The 24,950-nt window shown below is 42.7% G+C and overlaps 2 protein-coding genes and 2 long non-coding RNA genes across 7 annotated transcripts; 1 reads left to right on the top strand and 3 right to left on the bottom strand.

The window, feature by feature from the left end:
* Positions 1 to 534: 534 nt before the first annotated feature.
* On the bottom strand, positions 535 to 1,692 carry LOC120794043. Its single transcript, XR_005708083.1, has 3 exons — positions 1,460 to 1,692; positions 1,241 to 1,329; positions 535 to 666 (listed from the first exon to the last, which is right to left on the bottom strand). It is a non-coding gene; the product is annotated as an uncharacterized LOC120794043 (long non-coding RNA).
* Positions 1,263 to 24,950, top strand: LOC120794042. Of its 4 annotated transcripts, none has more exons than XR_005708081.1 (6): positions 1,263 to 1,577; positions 8,476 to 8,639; positions 17,198 to 17,421; positions 23,783 to 23,916; positions 24,226 to 24,386; positions 24,840 to 24,950. It is a non-coding gene; the product is annotated as an uncharacterized LOC120794042 (long non-coding RNA). The 4 variants fall into 4 exon arrangements; XR_005708080.1 differs by lacking the exon at positions 24,840 to 24,950 and adding an exon at positions 24,633 to 24,738; XR_005708082.1 differs by lacking the exons at positions 17,198 to 17,421; positions 23,783 to 23,916; positions 24,226 to 24,386; positions 24,840 to 24,950 and adding an exon at positions 3,856 to 3,947 and having other exon boundaries at positions 8,476 to 9,454.
* On the bottom strand, positions 10,338 to 11,920 carry hoxb1b (homeobox B1b). The gene is made up of 2 exons (XM_040134617.1): positions 10,937 to 11,920; positions 10,338 to 10,664 (listed from the first exon to the last, which is right to left on the bottom strand). The coding sequence occupies exons 1-2, from the start codon at positions 11,493 to 11,495 to the stop codon at positions 10,354 to 10,356; spliced, it is 870 nt and encodes a 289-aa protein (XP_039990551.1). The 5' UTR covers positions 11,496 to 11,920; the 3' UTR covers positions 10,338 to 10,353.
* Positions 13,201 to 15,172, bottom strand: LOC120794039 (homeobox protein Hox-B3-like). Its single transcript, XM_040134618.1, has 2 exons — positions 14,923 to 15,172; positions 13,201 to 13,775 (listed from the first exon to the last, which is right to left on the bottom strand). Exons 1-2 carry the CDS (start codon positions 15,170 to 15,172, stop codon positions 13,201 to 13,203), a joined length of 825 nt encoding a protein of 274 aa, XP_039990552.1.

The raw sequence follows: 24,950 nt of genomic DNA, 5'->3' as shown, positions 1-24,950 counted from the left end.
AGGTGGGGTCCCTAGAAAGCCTCTGACCAAACTAAAGCCACAGGATCAAAATCAAACACAGCATCCAGCAGAACAAAAAAAATACTGCTGGAGGCAAGAAACATGCCAGCATTACCAGACACTGGTGGACTGGAGAAATTATTCAGCATTACTTTTACATCAAGCACAGGAGTCTGCTAGAGCTGCAACGATTAGCCGATTAATCTATTAGTCAATGGACAGAAACCTAATCAGCAACTACTTTGATTAGTCATTTTTTAAGCAGAAATGCCAAATATTTGATTCTTCCAGCTTCTCAAATGTGAATATTTGATTATTTTCTTTGTAATACGTGATACTTAACTGAATATCTTTGGGTTTACGACTGTTGGTCAGAAAAAACAACATAAGACTGAAGACATGACCCTGGGATGTGGGAAATTATAACAGGCTTTCTTCACTATTTTCTGACATTTAATAGACAGAATGAATAATCGACTGATTGAAAAATTATCAGCTTATTTTAATGAAAATAATAGTTAGCTGCAGCCCCATTCTCAGTGTGGATATGTGCGGCGCCTTTACACCCAACTCAAAAACATATTTTGATCAGGTGCTCCCGCATGGGGTTTCAGTAACGCTTTATGTCACAGGTCCGCCATTTCCTCATCATTTCTTGAAAGTTTCCTGGAAAGAAACATTAATCAATTAGTTGTGTTTATTTCTGACGTGGCATGAAAAGAAATTGCCCCATTTAAACTCCAGTGAATATTTATCAGTCATTAATTTATTTACTGGAATATTTATTATTCATATATGCTGAATTTTGCAGGTCTTGTTTGTGGACACATTTCACATGTTGCGTGTGTAGCTCACCTGCTGTCCTCTGAATAAATGTCTCAATTTAGTGCTATCTTAGTATGTAGAGGTATTTGGAACTGATCACCCTCTATTTCGCCTATTATTAATGCCAAATCAAATGGACCTTTCCACGGAAAAACGTCTTAGGAAATTATTTGGTAATAAATTGGTGGGTTGGATCAAGTATTCCAAGCATTTAATAATTTTTCAACACAGTCTCAAATACAGGCTTTGTATGGTCAGAGCAATTAACTGTATACATTTGCCCAAATACAAGCCCTGAAATTTTCCCTCATACAGATCAAAGACAACATAACAAATGTGTGCTTTTTTTTCTGAAAAAGTGTGTGGGTTTTGTTGTGTTTGTTTGATCTTTATCTAAAGGTCATATTCTACCCACCTTTTTGTTCGTTATACCTGCATCAATGGCCACCGGGCTCACCTGGTGAAACAGGCCTCAAACTTTTCAAAATGGAGTCGCTCGGCCTGCTGGTGGGAGAGCAGAGCTGTTGGTTAGCCCAGAAATGGCCACTTGAAGCCACTATTATCCAGTAAATCTCCTCCGCTTTCTATGTCAAGGAACTTTTCGAGTGTTTGTGAAAGCAAATGCTGCGCTTACCTGGACCTGTCCACCATTAACCTGCTGTCTTTAGAGGCCGTTTATTTAGCTAGCTTGTTTAACGTTAACTGGTCTCTGAAAGCACCCGACATTCCTCCTCTGCCAACAGCATTTCTGAGTAAGTTCACACATTTACCACCTAACGCAAAACATAAATGTGTCAATTATTTTTTAGAAGTGGTTTTATTTGATTGTGGAGTAACCTTGAAAACTACATTTTCCCACGACTTTTGTGTGGGTGCTGCGTTCATGTACTCGCATCCTTCCTCTCTTTTAACGAAGTTGTAAAATCTTAAATCAAAGCTCAGGCGATGTTTTTACAACCACGGTAGACATTCGCTTTTTAAGTGTTTTTTTTTTATTTTTAATTTCACTCAGGCCTTGTTTTCCACAACAAAAACAGCTAAGGTATAAATGAGAATTTTTAAATATCTCATTTTATTTTACTCTGGCTACGTTTTTACTCGACTTTTATGTTGGCGCTGCGTTCAAGTACTCACAATCTCCCTTTCGGTTAAGGAAGTTGTAAAATCGTAAATAAGAGTTCAAGCAATGTTTTTACATCGACGGTAGAAATGCAATTTTTAAAGTGTTACTATATGATTGTAATCAGGATTACTTTATCACGACTTTAACAATGACTTTTAGTTTTAAAAATGTTTTTACTTTACACTGGGTACGTTTTTTTTCGACTTTTATGCCGGCGCTGCGTTCAAGTACTCACAATCTCCCTCTCTGTTGATGTCGTTGCAAAATGGTAAATCAGAGAAGTGTCACATACAAGCGATGTTTTTACAACGAATGTGGAAATTAGCTTTTAAGGATTATTTTATTTTACTTAACACCACGTTTTCCCAAGCGGTTTGTGCAGATGCCGCCTTCAAGTACTCACTATTTTATAAGCTGTGAAATCGTAAATCAAAGTTGTAGCGCATTTAAGTGCCGTTTCGCTGGAAATAGTAACATAATGGGAACCTGTAATGCTGAAATCCAGTGGCATAAAGCTGCCTTGTGTTTGAAGATAAGAAAATGAATATCAGGAGGGATGCAATTGATGTTTTAGCTAGGCCATAAAACAATTAAACGATATATGGCTCAATTAGTGAATCAGATTTTCAGATGGTTAAACATTATTTTTTTTTACCCTAAATAGCACATCTTGTCAAATTGTTTATCAGAAATTCTCACTTTCGTTGTTTTAAATTACAGTTTTCACCATTTTGATGGGTCTTTTCATTGAGGCTTAAAAACTAATTAGGATATTTTTTGACAGCACATGAATGCAGCATCACTAAATTGGTCCCTCACTATAAGTGACATGACATGGATGAATGGTTTATATTACCAGCAGGGGGGGAACAGCAGTGAGCTGGGCTGGGCTGGGCTGGGCTGGGCTTTTATATAAAGAATTGACGTGTGTAGAAGAGGCAGTGGTAGATGTAGTAATACTAATAGAAATAGTAGTGGGCCTTTCTATCGCCTTATTGATCCTGCGTTACTGAAACACTACAAGGAAAGCCATCAAGTAACCAAAGCTCAATCAGACACCGCTGGCATCGACAGGGTACACCGGATATCAATCAGGGCTATGTTGGGCTTGTGCTATATTTGTCCTACATTGTAAAATATGCAATTTGTCTCCAAGCTCAGGAGATAATTATTTCACATTCCGGGCAGCATCTCACACACACACACACACACACACACACACACACACCATTAACTGCCATTTCACAGACTAACAAGCCTGAGTATTTTAACAGAAATGGGTCTTCATGCAACTTTTTGAATCGTATCTAAATTGTAATAAAATAAAAGGCTGTTTGCGTGCTTGTTCGAATATTCCAAAGAGATGTAAAACAGAAGATGAGAAACTTAAGATATTTTCTGGGTGCTGCAGTGGTCTCAAATTTTGTGATTCATCATGTCCTCTCTGAAATGGAAATAAAAAATGACCCTGCTGTTTAGGGCTGCAATCGTTTGGTCTATGAAACATTAGAAAACAACTGATTATGTCTTGTTTTGTCCGACCAACAGTCCAAAACCTAAAAAATTTCAATTTATTATTATACAAGACCAAGACAAACTGCAAATTCTCACATTAGAGAAGCTAGAACCATGAAATATTTGTCATTTAAAAAAAAAAAAAAAATGAACGGTACATTGATTATCAAAACGTTTGGCGATTAATTTTATTTCGGCTAATCGTTGTAGCTCGGTTGCATTTTGACTATTAAATAAAATTATATTTTCCCACATAGCGAGTAAACGTAAGTAGTGGCAGCAGTTTCCTTTAGGCACATAATTGGGTTTTAATAATTTTCAGTATTTTCCCATATTTCATGTCGATGGCTGTATCAATGTGGTGTCCTTCCCTGTCATTTCTCTACGGGAAGCCACGGGGTCAGGGCGAGTTGAATCTCATGTCAGAATTGCCCCCACGTTGACCTGCGCCTGACTGGCCTCCCAGCAAAAAGCCCCTGTGAAGGTAAGAGGAACTGAGGTCCCCTCCCCTGGAAAAGAGGTTCCCTCCCCTTGACAGCTCCACAGAGCCCCAGCCACCTGCCTGCTGGGCCAGCCCCATATGAAAAGGGAAGCCCTTTGTAATCCGACGGGGATTACACCACCCAACAATGCAACACTGAAAGAGCGACAAAAGCCCTGTATCAAACGCCACTGAGGGGGAGCAAGGCTATGATCTCCCACTACTACCAACACTGACTCCTCCGCAACCTCTCATCTCCCCAAGAGGCTCTCCCTCCTTTTAGCATTCGCTGCCCCTGTCCTCTTTCTGCCCTCTCATCTCTAGGATCTGGCCTTTTATCAGCGCATTCCTTTTCATTTGCATTGCGGTGTGGGGAGGGACAGCGGGTCTCTCTGATCTGATAGAGCCAGGAGAGAGAGAGTCAGGAGGATCCTCAGGGCATGAGGGGCGTGTGTGTTTGAGTGTGTGTATCCTGTCCTGCAAACAGACACACACACACACACACACACCACATTGAATTCTCAAGATAGGCAGGGACTCTTTTGCAGTCTAGAGGGACAAATAGTGAAGCACCCATGCCTGTCTTTCAGGCTCTGTTTGTCTTTACCTTTGTTTTAGAAACGGAAATTGTTGGTAGAGGGCCATGTATTTGCTCAAAATTAGTTTTTCCATTTCCAAAATTCTGTGAAAATCCTAAAAAAATAATAATAATAAGCAGGGGGCTCAAGTTGCAGATTATACTTTGTTTTAAGACCTGCATAAATCACAGCTCATATGTGGCCCTAATTTAAACATGTCGCAGTATAATCAAACCCTTGATTTAGGAAAAGGAAAAAAAAAAAAAAAGGTGTTTGGCCTGATTCTTAAGGGTCTGTTGTAAATGTTTGTGTTGCTCAAGGAGATACAAAGGTGGTTTACTTTTCGGATTTCCTCAGAATCATTGTATTTTCAACCCACCCCTTGCTCAAACATACATCAGTGAAGGGGGGCTTTGGTGGCAGCGAAGGTAAAAAGTGATGATAGATTGAGGACACAAAAGACAGAGGAGCAAATGGGTTGCGCAAAATCTACAACCTTCACTCAGCCTCCCATTGACTGACTCGGGGGGTGTTACCTCCAACTTGTACTCAAATCAATGTTAGCCCTGAGAGCATTGAATAGAAAATAATTCAAATCGTATTATGTTAGGATATATGAACCATTTCAAAATATTAATTCAGCATTATCTGAGGTGTCTGTTAAGGATAGCAGTTACAGCTAGCAGTGCGTTGACTCGACTGAGTGATTACTTGCCTCTATTACATGTGATATATGAATGTATGAGAGGGACCTATTTTTCATTACCAAGACATTGTCCCTAGGGGCAGTAGTTAAAGAAGAATCTATGAATTATCCCCCTGGAACAACTGGCCCTTGTCATGAGCCCCGAAGAGAGGAAAAGGAAGGGGAAAGGGAAGCACAAGCACTATTGATAGTAGCAGGATTGAGAGACTGGAAGGACGCCAGCAGAATGTGTCTGCCTGAGCTTGTGATCCTGCACACTGCTGCCTCTCCCTCTGTCCAGTTAATTGGAATACAAAGCAGAGCGGGGTCGATGAGAGAGCGGTGTTGGTGATGAGGAGGTGGGGGGGGGGGAGAGAGCGTTGCTGTCTGTCTCCAGCAACACTCAACCTTCACTGCTCGCTGGGAATTGACTGGGGAACCAGCAAGCGAGACCGACACACTGTCACTGGTAAAATGAACTGTCACCTTGCATTTCTCAACCTCCTGGCAGCATCGAATTGGCCGCTTTGAACCATGTGACGTGACACTGATTGAGTTCTGGTTTTCCCCTCCTGGGCTCTAAAGGAAGGAGCTGGTTTAATTTCAAGTGTACGGGCTCTCCATGCAAAGTATCCAGGCAGGGGCACATCATTGTCTAGGCGGCCGGCATCGCTTCAAACCTGTATCCTTACGCCAAACCTTTCATGGGTGCTCTATTCTTCCTCACCACCCCTCATTATTTCATTGTGCTGCTTCGTTACTCTGCTTCTCAACTAGTCTTGTTTTTCTTACGGCATATAGTCATGGCGGTGTGACAGGCACACAGAGGAGGAAAACTATTAGGGGTAGCCATTTGGATCCTAGAGGCAATCCCAGGGAGTATTAAGACGTTAACCCTGGCCAAGTCACTTGTCTCTCTCAGTTACTATGCTGATGGAGTGGGGAAAGGATGCAGTCGCAGGGGGACCCAGGCAGGCTGGGGCTTCAGGTCGGCTGCCGCTTCAAGATCCAGTAGAGCCTGACTCAGATGGGGGATGGTTGTCAAGAATGTCCCAGGGTGGGATAAAAAGAGCCTCGGTGCCATAACAAAGGAAGAAGAGAGTGTGCCATTGATAACTCGGCAAGCACTTCTTCTCGAGGCTTCACTGAACAATAACAGCGGACAAATTGTGGAAATTGAATTTAAGAATAAATTTACACTCTTTCAAGTCTCACTTAAAAACGGTAGTCAGGTGCCCATATGTGCAATGAATCCGCTTTTGTTTTGTTTGTTTTTTGGTCACTGGAATCATTCCTCCTATTCATACGGGACGTTAAGAGATCCTTTCAAAATGAATTTCCAATCACTTCCAATATAAGTGATGGGGGAGAACATCTACAGTCCTTGATGTGTGCAAAGACATATTCTAATGTTTAACCAAAGCTGATATGAGGCTTCAGGAGTGAAATTTAGAGAAATCCCGTGGATTTCATCCAAAGATTGTCTTTTTTTTAATTACAAAAATCCCTCTTTGTTTTACTATCCTTCCGCTATAGCTCAGCGGGTAAACGCTGTCTGGGGAAACACAAAGAAATTTTGTGCTAAAAATACTCTAACTTTGGAGGATACCCGCTTGATTTGATTACCTCGGACTGCTGAGGCGTCGTATTAACTTCAGGTAAACTTTGGAATACATTTCGGCACGGTTTCATTGTTCACATGGGCACCCGGCAGACAGACTTGAAATATTAGGTGCCTGTCCCTTTTTTAACATTGGTAAAAATCTACAGTATAAGAACCAAACGTGACTGTTTTATGATTTCTTTTGATTCTTTTGTGTTTAAAAAAAAAAAAAAAAAATAGTTTTCATTAAAATTATTTAATAATATAGAATGTATGGATATCTTAATGCAATGTTTTATGTTTTACCTTTTAACCCATGGATGTTTGCATTTGAATGATATCATTAAACCATTGGGTTTAGGCATCTAGGTAAGTTCTACTTTGTATGTTTCTTTTCAAATCTCTATTTTATATAAATAGTTGGGCTGCAACTAACAATCATTTTAATTATCAATTAATCTGCGCATTATTTTCTCGATTAATCGTTTTGTCCATAAAACGTCAAAAAGTAGTGAAAATTTCCAAGCTAATTTTATTTATATAGACCAATATCACATAAAAAGCCCTTAATAATTTCCCACATCCCAAGGTAATGTCCTCAAATATCTTCTTTGTCCCGCCAACAGTCCACATCTCAAAGATATTCACTTTACTGTCATGTTTGACAAAGAAAAGCATTAAATCCTCACATTTAATAAAGTTGTGATGAGAAGATTTTTGGCATTTTTGCCTTAAAATGACTAAAATGACTGTTCAGTCATCAGACTTGCCGCTGATTAATTTTCTGTCGATTGGCTAATGAGTTGGTCGACTAATTGTTGCAGCTCTAATGAACTGTCCTCGTTTTCTGATTCAGTTTCCCAGTTTTTAGTTTTTGCAGTATGGTATTTCTTTGGTCAGACGTTGTACGCCTGTCTCTATCTGAAGGTTGGTGGGGGGGGGGGCCATCAAGAACAATGATGGAAATAAGTCCCGAACTTAATTGTTCTGTCTTTGACAAAGTGTGATAAATTGCACTTCATAAATATATTACAATAATGTCGATACTTCTGTTTTTGGGGGGAATTTCTCTCTGGCACATCAGCAGATGCTCCTTCACAGCTCAGTTTATCTCTGCATCATGTCAACGTACTAGAGTCCGTACTGTATATATGTGATAGATAAATGGTGTTAACCTAAATACTGTAGCTGTGTTTGACATCTGCCAATAAAAAGGACTCCGCTGTGGTATCTCTTAGATGACCAACCCCCCGTTATCCCATGAATACTGTATCTAGTTTTCCTTTGAAGCCCCGGGACCCTGCAGAGTGACATGCGACAGAGGAACTGGTAGAAAACCAAGGAAGTGAGCCTTGCAATAGACTTGTAAAAGAGCCTGCAACAACTGCAAACAGCATGGGGTACAAACAGCGCTGGGTTGACCTCAAACAAAGTGCGGAGGGGGGCAGGCCGGCTAAAGATGCGTAAGATATCTGAGGAGAAAGACGTTGGCAGCTGTATCTATTAATAGTCTCCACGTTCGTGTGGTCAGGTGCTAGTGCTACAGAGTTTTTGATTTATCTTTTTTTTTTTTTTTTTGTGCCTGTGTAGGATCTTCCTTCTTGTCCCTTTTGTGTTTGTTAACCATTTTCTGCTCTCCTCTCCTCCTCGCCCTACATTTTCCAGCACAAGGCAGAGAGGGCTACGCTGATCCGAAGGTTGGGAAAAAAAACAAAACAAAAAAAAAAACATCCTCCTCCTCTCCGCCAGCTGAACATCTGTCTCTGTGGTGTTGGCAGCAGCGCAGACTCTCGACACATCCAGATGGAGAGCCCGCTGGGAGCGCTGAGGTATTACCTACAGAGATGGCAGGGATCACACCTCTGGAATGAAGTTCCACACTTGTTTTCCGCACCGTCCCCTTTTTTTGTTGTTGAATCTGTCACATTTCACCATATCGATTGTCGCCTCCCCAGTCCTTGGCCTCGTGACTCATCTGAAGAGGAAGATTTGGCTTGTAAAGAAATGCATGACAACAAACCTCTTAGCCCTTTTCTAATTTACAGTAATGGGCCGTATGGTATTTCAACTGTAACTTCTATTCGTGGAACTGTATTAATTTTTAATATAGTTGTGAGAGAACTGCACACTCATGCAGATATATTTCAAATGACTGCTGATTTCCATTTCCTAGAAACAGGCCTAAAACAGTTTAAAGTTCACACAAACTTCAACCTTAGCTAAATGGCCTATAACCTCGTTAGTTCAAATATTAAAAGCAATACCTGCGAAAATCTAAGGTCTGAGAGGCCGGGAGTTGACTTCTCCGAGCCACTCTGGGTGTCATGACAGATTGACTCTGCATTCATTTGTGCCTGAACTCTGAGTGAACCTCAGCTTTAGGAAAAAGGGCACCAACAGGCCAGCGCTGCTGGGGCAGAAACTGTTTGCCTGCAAACCTAAAACCCAGTGCAAATATTGAAACTGCTGCCCCTTTTAGCATCAGATGAGCCTAGGTGGCCAGGTCCGGCAAACGTTTAGCTAAAGGCCAAGCCGAAATGAGCGCTGAGATGTTAAATTACCCACTTAGCTTCTCTGTTGTTTAAAAGGAAAAATTTAGCGGTTTTATTTAAAAAAAAAAAAAAAAAAAAAAAAAAAAGTTTAACTTAAATCATGTAAAATACAAATGGATTTCTGTGGCAACCTGTGTCAGCTGTATCTGAGCAGAATTTGGGTAACAAATCAAGGGTGAGACCTGGCTCCCTGGAGTTTGTTGTCATGTTTAGAGCCCCTGGAGGTATTTCGAGGTGAAAAGGTCACTTGGAACCACCCCATGTGTTGTGAAAGATTCCTCTTGTCACATTATGCAAGGGGGACTTTGCTGAGACTATTACTGGAAGTAAATATAGAAAAGAAGTTTGTAATGCGATTTAAGAGTTAGAACAATTTATTTTAGACCTGCAAATTTAAGAATAAGAGGAAAAGACTTTGTCAAAGGGAAGAAATTCTGTATCAGCATTTCCTTCTTACATACACAGGAAATACAACTTTTTTTTTTTCTTTTCATTTTATAGAATTTATTAAGCTAAATCATCTTAACAATTGTTGAAAAATACCCTGTAAAATAAATAGTGCAAACAATGACACTGAGTACTTCAGTGCTCCAACGCAAAACACAGCATGGGCTTATCATAGGAAGGTTAAAAAATACAAGGGTGGATGACAAGACACTTAAAAAAAAAAAAAATCAAAAAAAAAAATCTCAGCATTCAGTTTCAGAAATCAGTACCCTATTAGAACATAAGCAGACACAGACATACCCTGTATATACTCCACAAGTCCAAAAGCATTTTTCACAGTTTAGTTTTTCTGGAATGGTTCAACTGAGGGAAAGATGTGGAAAACTGCTCAGGCCCCCACAGTCATTCTCATATATATACACGTGTGTGTGTGTGTGTGTGTGTGTGTGTGTGTGTGTGTGTGTGTGTGTGTGTGTGTGTGTGTGTGTGTGTGTGTGTGTGTGTGTGTATTTATAAGTTATTTTATTTATGGTTCAGAGTCACATTATGGTTCAGAGTCTTTGCCCTTTGCCTTTGGAGAGGCGTCGGGGCCTGAGAGTTTCTCTGCAGGTGTGGGAGCGTTGACCAGAACGGAGCCCAGTTTCTCGCGTTTCTTCTGCTTCATCCTGCGGTTCTGAAACCAGATTTTCACCTGCGTCTCGTTGAGCTCCAGGCTGGCGGCGACCTCCACCCGCCGTGCCCGCGTCAGGTACTTGTTGAAGTGGAACTCTTTCTCCAGCTCGGTCAGCTGCTTGGTGGTGAAGTTGGTGCGGATCACGTTGTGCTGGCCGGGGACCCCGAACTCGGACAGGACGGCTGGGGAGAGAGATGGATGAATGGATGGTTGAGGAAAAACACGGAACTCATGGGGCTGATGCATGGAGATTAGATGAGGATGAATAGAAAAATGGACAAAACGTTAGTTGCCAAGTATTTTTCCGAACATCTTAAAACACTTTGGCTTCCTTTTTAACTGCTGGATTGTGTTTTTACGCACTGTGAGCCATTTTTACCTTCAGCGGTCTCAAAGGATCTCTAAATATCACTTCATAGCTCTAACTCTCAAGTCAGTCTAAGGATGAACAAACCTGTTTTAGGAGGATTCCTCTTCACTTTCATCCAGTCGAATGTTTTCGAAGTTTCCTCCACATGCTCCAAATCCCTCTCCTTATTTTGGGGCGGTAACCTTGTGTAAACACTGTCCGAATATTCTTGCTGCCTCTGGTCTCCATTGCCAAAGTGCAGATACTGGCTGCCCGTTGCGACTCCGGGCCCACAACTGTCCCCGGTGTAGGGGGCCAGGTTTGTCCCAAGGGGTGAAACTTGCGCATGGATGAAGTTCCGGTCCTGCTCGGAAGCCAGACCGTACTGGTGGTGCCCGTACTCCAGAGGCGACGCGTACATGGAGTTGCCCGGTGTCGAAAACTGCAGATCCAGGTTGACGTGTGTCTGGTGGTGCAGGGGGAGGCTCGGGGTCTGGTGGGGCGCAGAAGCAGCCGCAACCAAGCGCCCGTCCGGTGCGTAACTATCACTTGTTGAGCACGAGTTGGACGAAATGTAACCGTGGTTCAAGTTGTGGTATCCGGCCTTGGCACCGAAAATATTTGCTCCCCGGTTGCACACGGGGTAGTCTAAGAAGGAGTTCATCCTGGACCTCGGCCTTTTGTTTGTTCAGAACCGATCAAGACTGAGCAGTCATTAATCGGCGCTCCCTTTTGCCCTAACCTTCTAGGTAGTATGTCAAAGCTGTAAAACTGCCTTCCACCCTCATATCACCTTCCCGACACACCATGTGACCCGCTAAACGCCAATGGCAAAGGACCTACAGCACTCCGTCAAGTCTGCGGGCTCGTCCATCAAACGGCTCGCATTTACATGACAAATGCTTCAATCAAACTCGCTCATCCATCTGATAAGAGCCCAAACGTCGGGGCACATTTTCAGGCCGCCGCGTTGGAGGACTTCAACACGACACATTCATCACAGTAAAAACCCAAAGACGGTACGTGTCTACGTGATGATGATGATAATAATAATAATGATGATGATGATGATTTGGTATTACAAATGGTCATAATAACGGTGGCCCCCAAAGAATAGAAAAACAGTGCTCACATCACGCATTATTATTGTCTTCAAAAGTTACTACACAGACTGGTAAATTAGTCTTTTCACCAAACCTGAATGCCACTCAAGGAATGCACAGGTAAATAATACAAAGTGATAAAGTCTAGTTTTTACTTTTTCACTGAAACGTGTTCGCCTTTTTTTTTTTTTTTAGATTTGTGGCCTCTGAGCACCTCGAGCGGTTTCTACCATCTGTCTGTAGCCGCACCGGTTCGCCTGAGTCTCAGCGTAGCAGACGGACAAAATCTAGACATCTAGAAAACTCCGCCGTTCGTTTATCCGGCAAAGTGTGTATTGGCTTATTACCAAAATATTTCTCCGGGCGTCAGACGACATGAATCCTGCAGACAGACTCCTCTGAATCAGACAGTGTTGTTGGGGTGGTGTGTGTGTGTGTGTGTGTGTGTGTGTGTGTGTGTGTGGGGGGGGGCTGCTACTCAGTGAATTCAGTGATCCATCATGCGCTCTTTTTATAGACTGACAGCTTGTGTGGCCCACTTTGCCCATAAAAGAACAAAGACACATTTAAGAACCATATACGCTTTTTTTTTTTCCTGTCTTCTCTCTTTCTCTCTCTCTCTCTCTCTCTTTCTCTTGAGAGTCAGCGACACCAAGACGTGCAACGTAATATCTCCCAAACCCCCTATCACGTCCACTGTCATCCGCAAGGGCGCTGTAATTAAGCAAGAGTTAATGTGATGCTATAGACCTCAAGTGCTAATTGAGCTTCGACGAAAACAAAACCCCGAAAATGTTGCCGTCGTTTCGGCCGCATCGCAGGCGTCTCTTGTTGTTACACTGGCTCTTCGGGAGAATATTTACTCCGCGGGGTCTGACGGGTTGAAGTCTCGGTAAACTGATTTTTATTGATGTTGCCTGGATAGCAGCAGCAGCAGCAGCAGCAGCAGCAGCAGCCAGCGTCTTCATCTGAACCAACACGGGGCTGGATCGTAGCGTTTCTGAGGAAGGACGAATGATGCGGAGGAGGCTCGTGCGTAAAAGTTAACACGAGAGTGGGCGGAATGAAAAAAAAAAAAAAAATGCTCAAGAAGTATAAATATGTGTAAATAGGACTAGGACTAATATTTAGATCATTAGTTCAATGAATAAATAATAATAAATACATGCATCAAGACGGGTCAGTAGGGTTTTTTCTCCCATAAATTAAAAGGAAAGTTCTTTTTTTTTTTTTTTCAGTGAATTCTCAACATCAACATCTTGTCTGCTACAGATGAGTCAGTTTTGGGGCCTGCATGATTCTGTCCTGAGGAGTGCAGCTCTGTGAGAAATATGCCTCCAGGTTCGGGTTCGTTGCGTGTGCGGTGTCGTGCCCGTTGTGGTGCAAGTCAAACTGCGGGCCGTGCGTGAAGCCCGGAGCTGGATATTTGGAGTACTCCGCCGGGTACGACGGCCGTGACTGATGTTGCTGGGGCTTGAGCGGAGGAGAGGCCGGCTGGTAATCCCCGCCCAGATGGACATAGCCCAGGCTCGACAGAGTGGGGCTGCCCGGGACGGAGGGGGAAGACGGGGGCGAGGAGGAGGAGGCGGTGGCGTGGACGGCGGTGGGGCCCTGCACTCTCTCGTCCTTCTTCTGCTTCATCCTCCGGTTCTGAAACCAGATCTTGATCTGCCTCTCCTGGAGGTTGAGCAGGCCGGCCATCTCCACGCGCCGCGGCCTGCACAGGTAGCGGCTGAAGTGGAACTCCTTCTCCAGCTCCACCAGTTGCGCGCTCGTGTACGCGGTGCGCGTCCGCTTGGAGGCCGGGGTCGCGCCCGGACACTTCTCGTTCGCGGTGCAGTCTGTGCAGACAAACAGTTAGAAGAGGGGGGGGGGGTTGAACGGGCAGTCGGTGGAGGCGGTGAACAGGAGGTTTTCCAGAATCTTTTCCTAATTTTAAAACAATGATTTCACACCTATGCCTCTGTGTGTGTTCAAGGCCATTCTCAGTCATTTTCTACTGACAGCTTTCTGTTCACTAATTGGCTTTTTTTTTCACGTTATTTTGTTCCATTTACACTGTAAAAACTGTCAACTGGGCGTTGCGTAAACGAGCAATAACGAAACCTACCCTATAAATAATTAAATCTTAAATATATGACTAAATAAATAAATAAACAGACCACAGGCACAGGGAGAAAAAAAAAACCTGGAAACAGAAAGTAGAAAAGAACAATAATCACATGGGAGTGTTGACAAGTAAGTTGGAGGTTGTGGTGTGACACAAAACTTTGCTGACAGTTTGGGAAAAGAAGGATTTAAACAATGGTGACAAAGTCTAGATTTCTGAGTTTATCTGGCTGTTTTGTTTTTTTCCCAGTGGTAGGTTCTGTCAGTAAAGTTATGCCAGCACTGGATATTTTTGCTCCATTTTAGACAAAATGTTTTTTTTTTTAATTTCTAAATCGAGTTTCCAAAGATACTATGGGTTGTTATGATCTGCACAAATTGTAAAAAAAAATATATATATAATATAATATAAATTTGACTTAGATGGAAAGCTCATTTTCAGGCCTACAGGGGAATCATCATTTTCAGATCAAGAGGATCATTCATATCAGTGCTTTCTCCACTCAAACCCCATCTTTAAACTTCATCTTTGTTTTGTCCCAATTATTTCTTTAATTTCATTTATTTCTTTATTTTTTTCCCCTTTAAAGCCCTTTAGCCTTGTTTTGAAAAGTGCTTTACATGTTAGGCTGTTGTTGACTGACTTTAAGTGACATCCACCAACTGATTTGGGCCTAAAAACCGAGCCCAGGATTATTTGTCCTTCTGCTACGTGCCTGACTGAACTTCATTAAGAGCCTACGTGACCTTTTGAACCCGAGAAGGCTAAAATAGAAGCTAATTTCCCCCAATTAACCGTATATGAGCCCATTAAAGTGATCATAAATTAAAAACGGCCTCATTTGAAAACAATCGCCGGCTCCTCCTTGTCATACAAACCTGGGATTCTCCTGCCGTGTTTCTGATTTGAGTGTCTGGACTCTTTCATCCAGGGGAAGATCTTTCTGCTCATGGCAAACTTGGGGTTTTGCTGTTTTGACCTCCGGGGAAACGTCTCCTCCGGGGCCAGTCGTTGGTGCGCGGCCGCCGGATGAGTGCACCCGAACCCGCTGACATCCCGCAGAGACCCGCTGTAGAAGTCGCGGTGGTGGCGGGTGTCGAGCGCAGCGCCGGTTTTCTGCATTTCCATTAAATGTGCACCGGGGCCCCCTTTGACCCTCCGACGGAGCGCAGGCAGCCAAATGTCACATGGCAGGTTTCCAGAGAGCCCTGGGCTTCTGGCCTGTAAGAGGATCGAGAATAGAGAGAGAGAGAGAGAGAAAAAAAAAAGACAGTCAGGGAGGAGACTACACGATCCATCTTATCAACTCAATAGTATCCTGACATGAATAGCAAGCCTCTCCTGGCCAGAGAGGCAACGGAAAATTAAGCGTCGGGTGGAAATGGACCCTCTCTGGAAAAACACCAGTTCGAGGATAATCTCGTAAAATCTGGGAAGAAATTAAAAACGTTTCAATTCATCGGTTACCCGCTGGCAGATAGCGCGAGGCTCATTTTTCTTTTGTTGCAATACAAGTAACACGACTCCAGGCTTTAAAAACCCGATTATTCCTTAGGAAGTTTGTTTTTTTTCTTTAAAAAAAAAACAAAAAAAAGGGAGTGGGGGGGGGGTTAAAATGGCAAATGAAACGCTCTCATTAATGGCAGCAACAATAACTGTCAAACATTAATACTAAATAGTCTACACAGACATCCCAAACATAAATAAGCCTATAAAAACGATATGCACTCAAATATATATATATATTTATAAATATAAGAGTAAATACGTTATTTTTGCTCGATCGTCAGAAGTGTGTTTCTTTAAATTAGATCAGGCCTGTGACTGTTAATAACTGAAAGCCTTTATTCAGTAACCGGAGAGTCCCGTCCCTCACATTTTCGAGGGGAGAAAAAAAATTAAATGTTAAATCACATTGTACCGAAAAGCTCATCCATCAAACACAAAATAATACAGAAGTCCATTGTGCAGCTGCGGCTGTTTTTTACGCTCTGAACTGAAACAAAACACGATACAAAAAGAGAGAGAGAGAGAGAGAAATCCCCATCTTTTCAGGCAATAACGTAATGAAATTAAATTCCCTCTTCTTCCGAAATTAAACAGAGCAGAATTATTAAGCAGCGGTTTTTTAAGGACTAAGAGAGAATCGGGCCGAGAGGGAGAATAAGTCTGGAGGCATGCAGCTTTATGAACTCTGGTTGAACCGCGGCTCGAGTCAGGCTCGTAAATCATAAAGACACACAACCCAGTCGGCGGCGCAACGGCCCGGGCCGCCTCACCTTCCCTACCTACGCTCGCGCCGCGCCGGAACGGTCCTCGCGGAGAAAAACGGACGCGCCGGAGCCTCTCGCCTGCGCCGAGTCCCACGGATTAGAGTGATCCCCGCGGCGGACGCGGCTCCCCCGCATTAGGCGATGGTGATGCGGAGTGGACAGTGTTTCTGCAGCTCACACCGCCTGGCGTAGCATTTCTGCACAGCCTGTGTGTGTGTGTGTGTGGGTCTGTGTGTGAGAGTGTGTGTGTGTGTGTGTGTGTGTGTGGGGGCGCGCGCGCAAACCCTCTCTGCTGATCATGCAAGCTCAGTTTCATATATGGTAATAGCCCTCCGATAAAGATGGGGGTTACGCCTTTCTGTATGGCAAATTGACTTCCTCTACATCTTAATGGCAATTAGAGCAGAGTGAGAATCCGAAAGCATTAAGGTGACTCAACAGAAGGCGGGAAAGGCTGAAATATTTTTGGCACTGAAGCCCATTGGAAATGGATTTAGATAAGGAAAATGGTTTGTTAAGAACCCCCCCCCACACACACACACACACACACACACACACCACCATTGACATGACCCAAAAGCTGCTATTTTTACATTCCGTGCTGAAGCGTTCAAGTTGCGTTTAACACGCAGCTACACGAACACACACAGGGACCCCTGTTTTGTCTAAACCGCGCTGGGAACGCGTCCAGCGCTGTAATAATAAAGTCAAACATCCTGTTTAGGACCGATGCCAGAGATGCCATAAATTACCCAGGCAAAAGAAAGCAATCAGTATTTAGTCCGGGTGTGTGGGGGGGGTGTCCAGCACGCTCGCATACCAAGTGCATTACGTCCTGTTTATGTCATGGGATTTTTTTTTTTTTTGTGTCTTTTTTTAGGTCTAATTGAAATGAGTGATCGGATCAAGGGGCAGACGGACAGTGGTCAGCAGCAGCAGCAGCAGCAGCAGCCGCAGCATCCGTTTAAAAAGTCCCCTCGCAGAAGTTTAGACCGGAACGAGGCCCGTGCGGGATCCGGTCTACGTGCCGCGGCGGATCGATTGGCGCTGCTTCGATCCCACGTCTTCGCGTTTTTGCTCGATCGCTATGATTGGCTCGTAAAGGTAATATTTAACCAGGCGGCGTCAAGTCGTGGAGATGGATGTCTCTGATCTCTGAGCCGTGGCCGCTGCCAGAACCTTCTAATCTATCCCAGAGGAGGGGGGGGGGGGGGGGCCTCGGGTCATAAAAAGAGAATCGTTTCAAAACGGCGCCATTAAAAATGGTAATTCTGCGGGACGAGGAAGCGGATCACGGTCTTTATTTGGTTTAATTCTAAAGAGAGAGGCGAGCAAAAATGTCTCCATGGCTTCAAAACGTGCGCGCGCGCGCGCACACACGCACACACACACACACACACGCACACACACACACTCCAGTTGCCAGTTTGTTAGGTACACCGATGCAGTCCAGAGCAACAGTCCTGCAGTCAGTCGGGGTGCGGTGCAGAAACTGTTGTCAAGACACGTTTACTCAACTTTATACTGGAGCTTTAGGATTCATTAGTGACAGGAAATAATAGTGTGACCAAAATTTTAAAAAATAAATAAATAAAATTTTTTTTAAAAAGCACAAACTCCACTAACTGGAACTGGGCTCACTTTTGAATGTAGTTTCAACAGTGTTGGGATGTATGTAAGGTCTCTATACCTGTACTCCACTACATTCATCTGAAAATCTAGTTACTTTTTACAAATTAAGATTTCACGTAGATAACATTTGATTAACTGACAAAATATGATGAACTTTTACAGGTAAAACCACTCAGCAGAATGAAAAATAGTTCAAATTAGCTGCACCTCAATCAACTAAAACGGTAAAGTGCTGCTTAAACGTCAGTGCAACAGAAGTAAGTGATGCATCCATATAATGTATAATTGTATATCACTCACATGGGCATTTTTCTGCATTGAGTACATTTAGTTTAATCACACTCTGCCCATAATACTTACATACTTTTACCCAAGTGGCATTTTCAATGCGGGGCTTTTACTTGTAACAGAGTATTTTTACACTGTGTACTTCCTCCAGCCCCGCAGTTGTCATGGAGCAAACAACAATTACAACGGAGCTAAGTCCCATGTGCTGATGAAGGCCATGGGATGTGGCGTAAAGCTCTGGAAATTTCCAGTACCAGTGGACCTCATTGTGCGAAGGGTATTTTGCCACAGGGCTTTACAGAGACTGCAGTCTGTGGTGCAGTTGGATTGTGTTGCACCCTTCCAAGAGGTGCTTCTCTTATTTTACCCCCACCCCCCCATTACTGCCCGTCAGTGAGGATGCCAGTGGTGGAAGAACTCAGATCTTTCACTTGGGTAAAAGTAGAAGTGTTGGGTAGAAACACCCTGTTACAAGAAAAAAGTCCTGCGTTCAAAATTTTACTTGGGTAAAAGTACAAACGTATTAGCATCAAAATATACAAGTACCCAAAGTAAAAGTACTCACTATGCAGAATGTCCCATTTCAGAATAATGTACTATTATGTATTTATTATAATTATTGATGCATTAATGTGCAAGAATCACTTTAATACGGCAGCTCGCGCCTTATTTTAACCACTCTATATACTGCTGGGTAACATGAGAATTTCCTCCCAGGGATCATTCAAGCCTTATCTTAATCTATAATGCTACATCATAAGTTGTACGTCGATTATATTTTGTATTATGAATCTGAAAGTTAGCAAAAAAAAAGGCGGTGGAGTAAAAAGTGCTAACATTTGCCTCTGAATTGTAGTGAGGGAGAAGTAGAAAGTAGCAGAAAGTGGAGACAAGTGCCTCGACTGCGCTTCAGTGCGGTACTGGGAGAGGACATAGGTGCACCTGATAAACTGGCAACTGAGTTTACATGCCCCATAAATCTCAGTGGTAGCCTACATAGTGCTATTAAAAAAAAGTGACATGTAAATACAAAGAAAATCAGCATTAAGCACACTGTCTTAAAGTCTAAACTGTCGTCTGATGTATGAGAGAAGAGGGGGAGGTTCGAGGGTGGGGAGGGGGGTGGGGGGGTTTAGCTGGACCCACATGATAAGTCAGTGTGTGTGAATGGAGACATGCAGTATAAATATAAACTATGCCGTATGGACCATAGTTGTCATTCAGATATGACAACGTCCCATCAAGCAGCCCATCACTCCCCACTCCTCAGGGTGTGCCTGGCTGACCTGTGACGGACACGCACACACTCCCTTCTCCTCCTCCTCCACCCCACAAACCACCCCCACCACCACCCCCCTACCACCACCAGCCCACCTTTCAGGCCTGCTGACAAATGCAGCGCACTGCAACCTCTCATGTCAATGAGCTGCGGGAACCACGTGTACACAGAGGGAGGGGATTTATTGCTCTGAATCAATATGGAGACAGTTGAATCAACAATGGCAGCAACTTAATTTCCCACAGACAACGTGAGCAAAAGCAAATAAATAAATGCTGGCTTATATTTAATAAAATAAAGTAGTTAAAGTTAAAGTAAACATTGGTTTATAAGTGCAAAAAAAAAAGTTTACAGCTAAACCAGGATTTAAGTCACAAAGAACTTAATGTCAAACATCAAATAAAACATTTAAACAGGAGCTTTCAATCATAAGGTCAGGCCTATAGATCCCCCTAAAGGAGTATATAGACATTTAAGAAATAGTTGTGTAACACACTACAATGGACTTGTAAGCGGATGCAAGTGTTTATCAATGTGTTGGTCAACAAATCTCTCACCCTGTGGGCAGATAATGAATGAAAACACAGTTGTATTAATGCAATATATGTATTCATAGGAGAAGTTGTACTTGCTGAGAAATTCCACAAATTAATAAACACTTAAAATGTCCTTATATCTGCTTACAACTATGTTACCGTGTGTTTAAACCCTTTATTAAATGTTTGTATACTGCTTATAATTATTAAATAGGGGGTCTTTAAGTATCCCACCTGCTATGCGATTATTCCCTCAAATTAAAGCCAAACTCTCACACAAACTTTGCCTCTGTCACTGCAGTAAAACACATCTCTAGTAAACTTACTTTTTTTTCCTTTGCGATCTCATCTCCTGGTCAGGACAGATTCTCCGTCCGGCGTGTTGGAGCTGTTTTGTGGAGGTCCCCCTCACATTTCCCTGCAAACTTAAACTCCTCCTCGACCACAGACAGTGGCGGTGAAAAGGAGACGTGATAAACGATGTGCCGAACAATGCCCACATTCAGGGCCAGTCCCGCAACTTCCACAGATGTCATATTCTCCAACAATGTGCAGCTTTAAAAAAAAAAAAAAAAAAAAAAAAACACCGTCAAGGCAGCATGCTGACCATGTGAGTAAAAACTCCATTCATAACTCCTCTCCTAAAAATAGAAATGTAACTTTCAGCACATATTTACCAGGCCTAAAAAAAAAAATATCAAATACAGGCAGGGTCCATACTATAAGAATAATTCTCCAAACTTTTTCTTTCACAGACAAACATGTAGAAAAGAATTAGTATTTTCTGGGCTTTTTAAATGGATGTTTTTTTTTTCTCGCCAGCATGCTCCCCCAAGCAAATCTGTGGCTGCTGCTATATTTACAAAAGCACAGATTTTACAGGGTGTATACAGGTGACAGGTCGCCGGCCTCTGCGTGCATGTGGACAAAAGCTGCAGCCTCCTTTTTTTTTTTTTTTTTTTAAATTCGGCTGTTCAAATCATCTAATTCTGTCTGACCGAATATTAAAAAAAAACAATATACCCACATCTCAGAATTCAGAGCTTTTGCACCACGTTTAGACGTGATCTTGTCCTGCTGTTTGTGAACCATGACACTGGACGATTCTGCAGTTGCAGTTAAAGGTTTAAAGGAAAAAAGAGAGAAAAAGAAAAAAAAAGGTAACATTTTTTTTCAAATAAACCATCAAGTCTGCCACTATATATGTTAATAAGTGATTAGTAAAGGGGTTTAAGCCAAGGCTGTAGCTATAAATGATAATAAGTCAATAAGTCATAGAAATAACCCCTCAGACTGTATAACCAGTCGAAGGGAGTCTGCACAACCTGGCAACCCGAAAGTTTTTATTTTTTGTTTGTTTTTATGGCTTACAACAGATCTATAAAACATTACTGAATGATTTATTAATCACTAATAAAGCCGTTGGTTGAAAGCAGCACCACGAGACACTTTCACCCAATATGCCTGATATTTTACAACTACATGACCCAATGCTTTCGGCTCTATCACGGGTTTATTTTCTGTTGTATTTCATCCAGAAAAATCCTAAAACATGTCGACGTCACTTCACACTCACTATTTACTGCAGGTTTTGATCACTTACACCTGTGATACAACCGTTTGTGTCACTGTCCTCGGCTACAGAGATCTACATGGACAATCAGTGTGTCGGGGAGGAGGTTTTCTCTTCACCGCCGTCTTTTACTACTTTTAAATGATTTGTTGGCCGCGACTTTCACCTCCCTTCATAAAGACAGCGTTGGAGGAAGTACTCCGATCCTTTACTTCAGTAAAAAGGGAAAGTAACCCACTGCTACCGTGTAAAAATACTCCCACTACAAGCAAAGGTCCTGCACTAAAAAAAAAAGTACACAAAGGTATAATGAGCTGAACATCCTGAGGGTGTCAAGAGTAAAAGTGCTTGTTCTGAAGTAAAATGTTTCCCCTGACTGATAAATATGACATGATTAGATATTTAATGCTGATTTTTATCAGTGTGTGAGCAGCATTTTACTGCTGTAGCTGCTCGAGGTGGAGCTACTTTTAACTACTTTATCTAACAGTCTGGTTTAGTGCAGAGGTTTCCAACCGAGGGGCTGGGTCCCTTTCAAAGGGTCACCGGATAAATCTGAGGGGTCGTGGGATGATTAACAGGAGAGGAGAGAAGAAGAAACTGATTCCTGCTACACAGAATTGTATTTTTTTCCCGGTCATCTCTGGATAGTTTTACCTCACGCAGTTATTACAGTTGTTAATAGGAAACCGTTGTGGAAGTTCAGAGGGGAGATGTTTCTTTGGTGGAACTGATGACAACTCATAGACGCCTGAAACATGACAAGGGGCCCGCCGGTTTTTGTGGAGGGCCACAGGCGAAAAGGGCTGGGAAATGGGGGTTTAAAAAGAAACAACGCATCGCATCTATAAGCTCATCGTATGCTGTTTTAATGTAAAATCTCAATCTGAAAAGTACCCAGCTGTAAAGATAAATGTAGTGGTGCAAAAAGTGCAGCATTTCCCCCTGAGATTCGGTGGAGTGGAAGTAGAAAGCCGGGGGTAGGGGGGGTTGGAAATACTCAAGTACAAATAGCTCAAAATGCACACGAGTGACTCCGACATAATAAAATGAAAATAAACAGCAATTCAGTCTGATTATCAGGCCAAGCAGCCTCAACCTGACCTGTTCAAGAACTGAAACCAAACCCTCATGAGGACAGGACCTCCAAACAAAACCCTCAGCTCAAAGTATCAGAGGTGGAGGGGTTTATTCCCCCCAACTCCACCTGTTCAAACCTAAAGAGAGATGCCTAGTAAACAGGCTCGGAGTGACACGGTGCTTTTTCCCTGTTCTGCTCCGCATGACCCCCGCCAACGCCACCACCCTCATCCCCGTCCCACACCCACCCCCTCATGACATGAGCCCGAGCCATCCATCATCAGCCGGACCGGTCTGAGGCGCCCTCTGCTGGCAGATTAGCTGCATTACAAACACCTCCCAGCAGCAGCAGCAGCAGCAGCAGCAGTGGAGTGACCTCACACTCAGCCCGCCAGATGCTGAGCATCCATGACACGATAAACTGGCCTCCTAAAAAAAACAACTTCCAAGTTGACATTTGTTTCCATGTACTTCAGCATTAGGGTTAAATTAATCACATTTGCATCAATCCCAATGAGAGGGGTGGCGGGTTTAAAAATGGTTAACAACCTAAAGATTTACTCATTTTACTGGTTTAGTTGTGAAATAAATGCAGTTTTTCTTCTTCTTCTTCTTCTTTTACGTTCAATTTTTAGGACTGATACAACAGTTTTTCTCATTTGCATTAACCGAGTTGAAACTGAAGCTGCATTTGGGGAATAGTGTTAAAACAGGTCTTATTCTCAATATGTGAGACATCTGCTGTTTAAAAAAAAAAATAGTGGTTGCGGTGCTGTATCATGAGGCTTTTTAACATTCGTCATTTACTGCAACAGCACTTTCTGCAAATTTAGCCTAAACACTGCTGTTGTTACAGAGCAGAGCAGACAGAAGTGGAACCAGATCCTGTTAAATTTACGCAGCATGTTTGCAATGTGTGTTGTTGTTTTTTTAACCAGAACCAAAGCCCCTAGAATTTGAAATATATCATAAATACAAAACACGCATGTCTCTTCTTCCATGTGCATAAGACAGACTGACTCTTTTTGGGTTTTTTTTTTTTTTTTTTGCCTTTTGCCTTTTGCCTTCTTTCTCCAGACCCCGATCCTCGATGGTGACAGTGCAAAGTCTGGCAGCAGCGCGCTTCCTCCTGACGCATCTGCGGCTGCAGTCTACAGCGTCTACTGACCCAGCGATGATCCCCGCCGCCATGAATTATGCATGAGATCCGGGTACAGATTACCCCTATCAATATGCAATACTCATTACGCTGGTTAAATTGCCACTTAATAGTTATGAATATGTGGAGAATGTCTGGGACCCATATAGCCCACCACTGGTTTTAACTTTAACTTCTTTTTTTTATTTTATTTTTTTTTACCTGAAATGAGTTTGGGAAAGACTATGGAACAACGCTGCCCAAGTCTCAGACACACACACACTTCAGTTTTCTATTTTGAAGATGATATCGTCGTGTTCTATAAGTGGCCGGTAGACAAAGCGCCATGGCTCACGCTGCCTGGGATTTTCTCCTCGCACAGAATCAGTGGAGCCCGGGTCCAGAGCTGCGGTGTCCGAGACTTCACCTTTGGCCGCTCGGTGACTTGACAGATCGGGATAAATCACTCCGGGACCTCGCTCAAGTTCGTTAGATGGCAGCTCCACAAAGGCTCCTAAATAGCCCTAAAGTCCAGTGATGTGGGTATGTGGTTCTTTTTTTTTTTCTCTCTCCCCCCAAAACATTTTGTTTTCGCAAAAATAAAAAAGCACTTTGTGTGTCTCTGTATTTTTTTAGTACGAGACACTCCGACCATTATGCCCCTTTTGCTGAGCAGAAACAGGGGCCCGGTTAAAGCCAGTTCCACGCCGCAGACGCTTGAATATTTTCAGTCCGAGAAAACGTGTCAAGTGTCAAATAATTCGTGTTTTTTTTTTTTTTTTTCTGCAGCTAGAAATGGGGAAGAAATCTGGTTTAGGAGTGTAAACAGCAGTTTACAGAAGGGGAAAAAAAACCAACTAAAATTTGCACCCACAATAAAAGAAACTTTAATATTTAAACTGACATTTCACAATAAAATTTTAGCAGCCACTTTTTAAATGTATTTATTTATTTATTTATTTTTAATGGAAACGGTTACTCTACGTTCCCCAGCAGCTGAAACCCACTGAATGTGACTGGACACCACTTCCAACCCCAGTCCAGCCTTTCCAGTCCCATCCACGCAGTTAAGCCGTCACTTTTCATTCAAGGTTGTGAATTATATAG

This window comes from Xiphias gladius, chromosome 9 (genome assembly GCF_016859285.1).
Source record: "Xiphias gladius isolate SHS-SW01 ecotype Sanya breed wild chromosome 9, ASM1685928v1, whole genome shotgun sequence".
In the NCBI taxonomy this organism is placed as follows: Eukaryota; Metazoa; Chordata; class Actinopteri; order Istiophoriformes; family Xiphiidae; genus Xiphias; species Xiphias gladius.
Note: the sequence above shows the minus strand (reverse complement) of the source record. Positions and strands in the feature narration are given on the sequence as shown.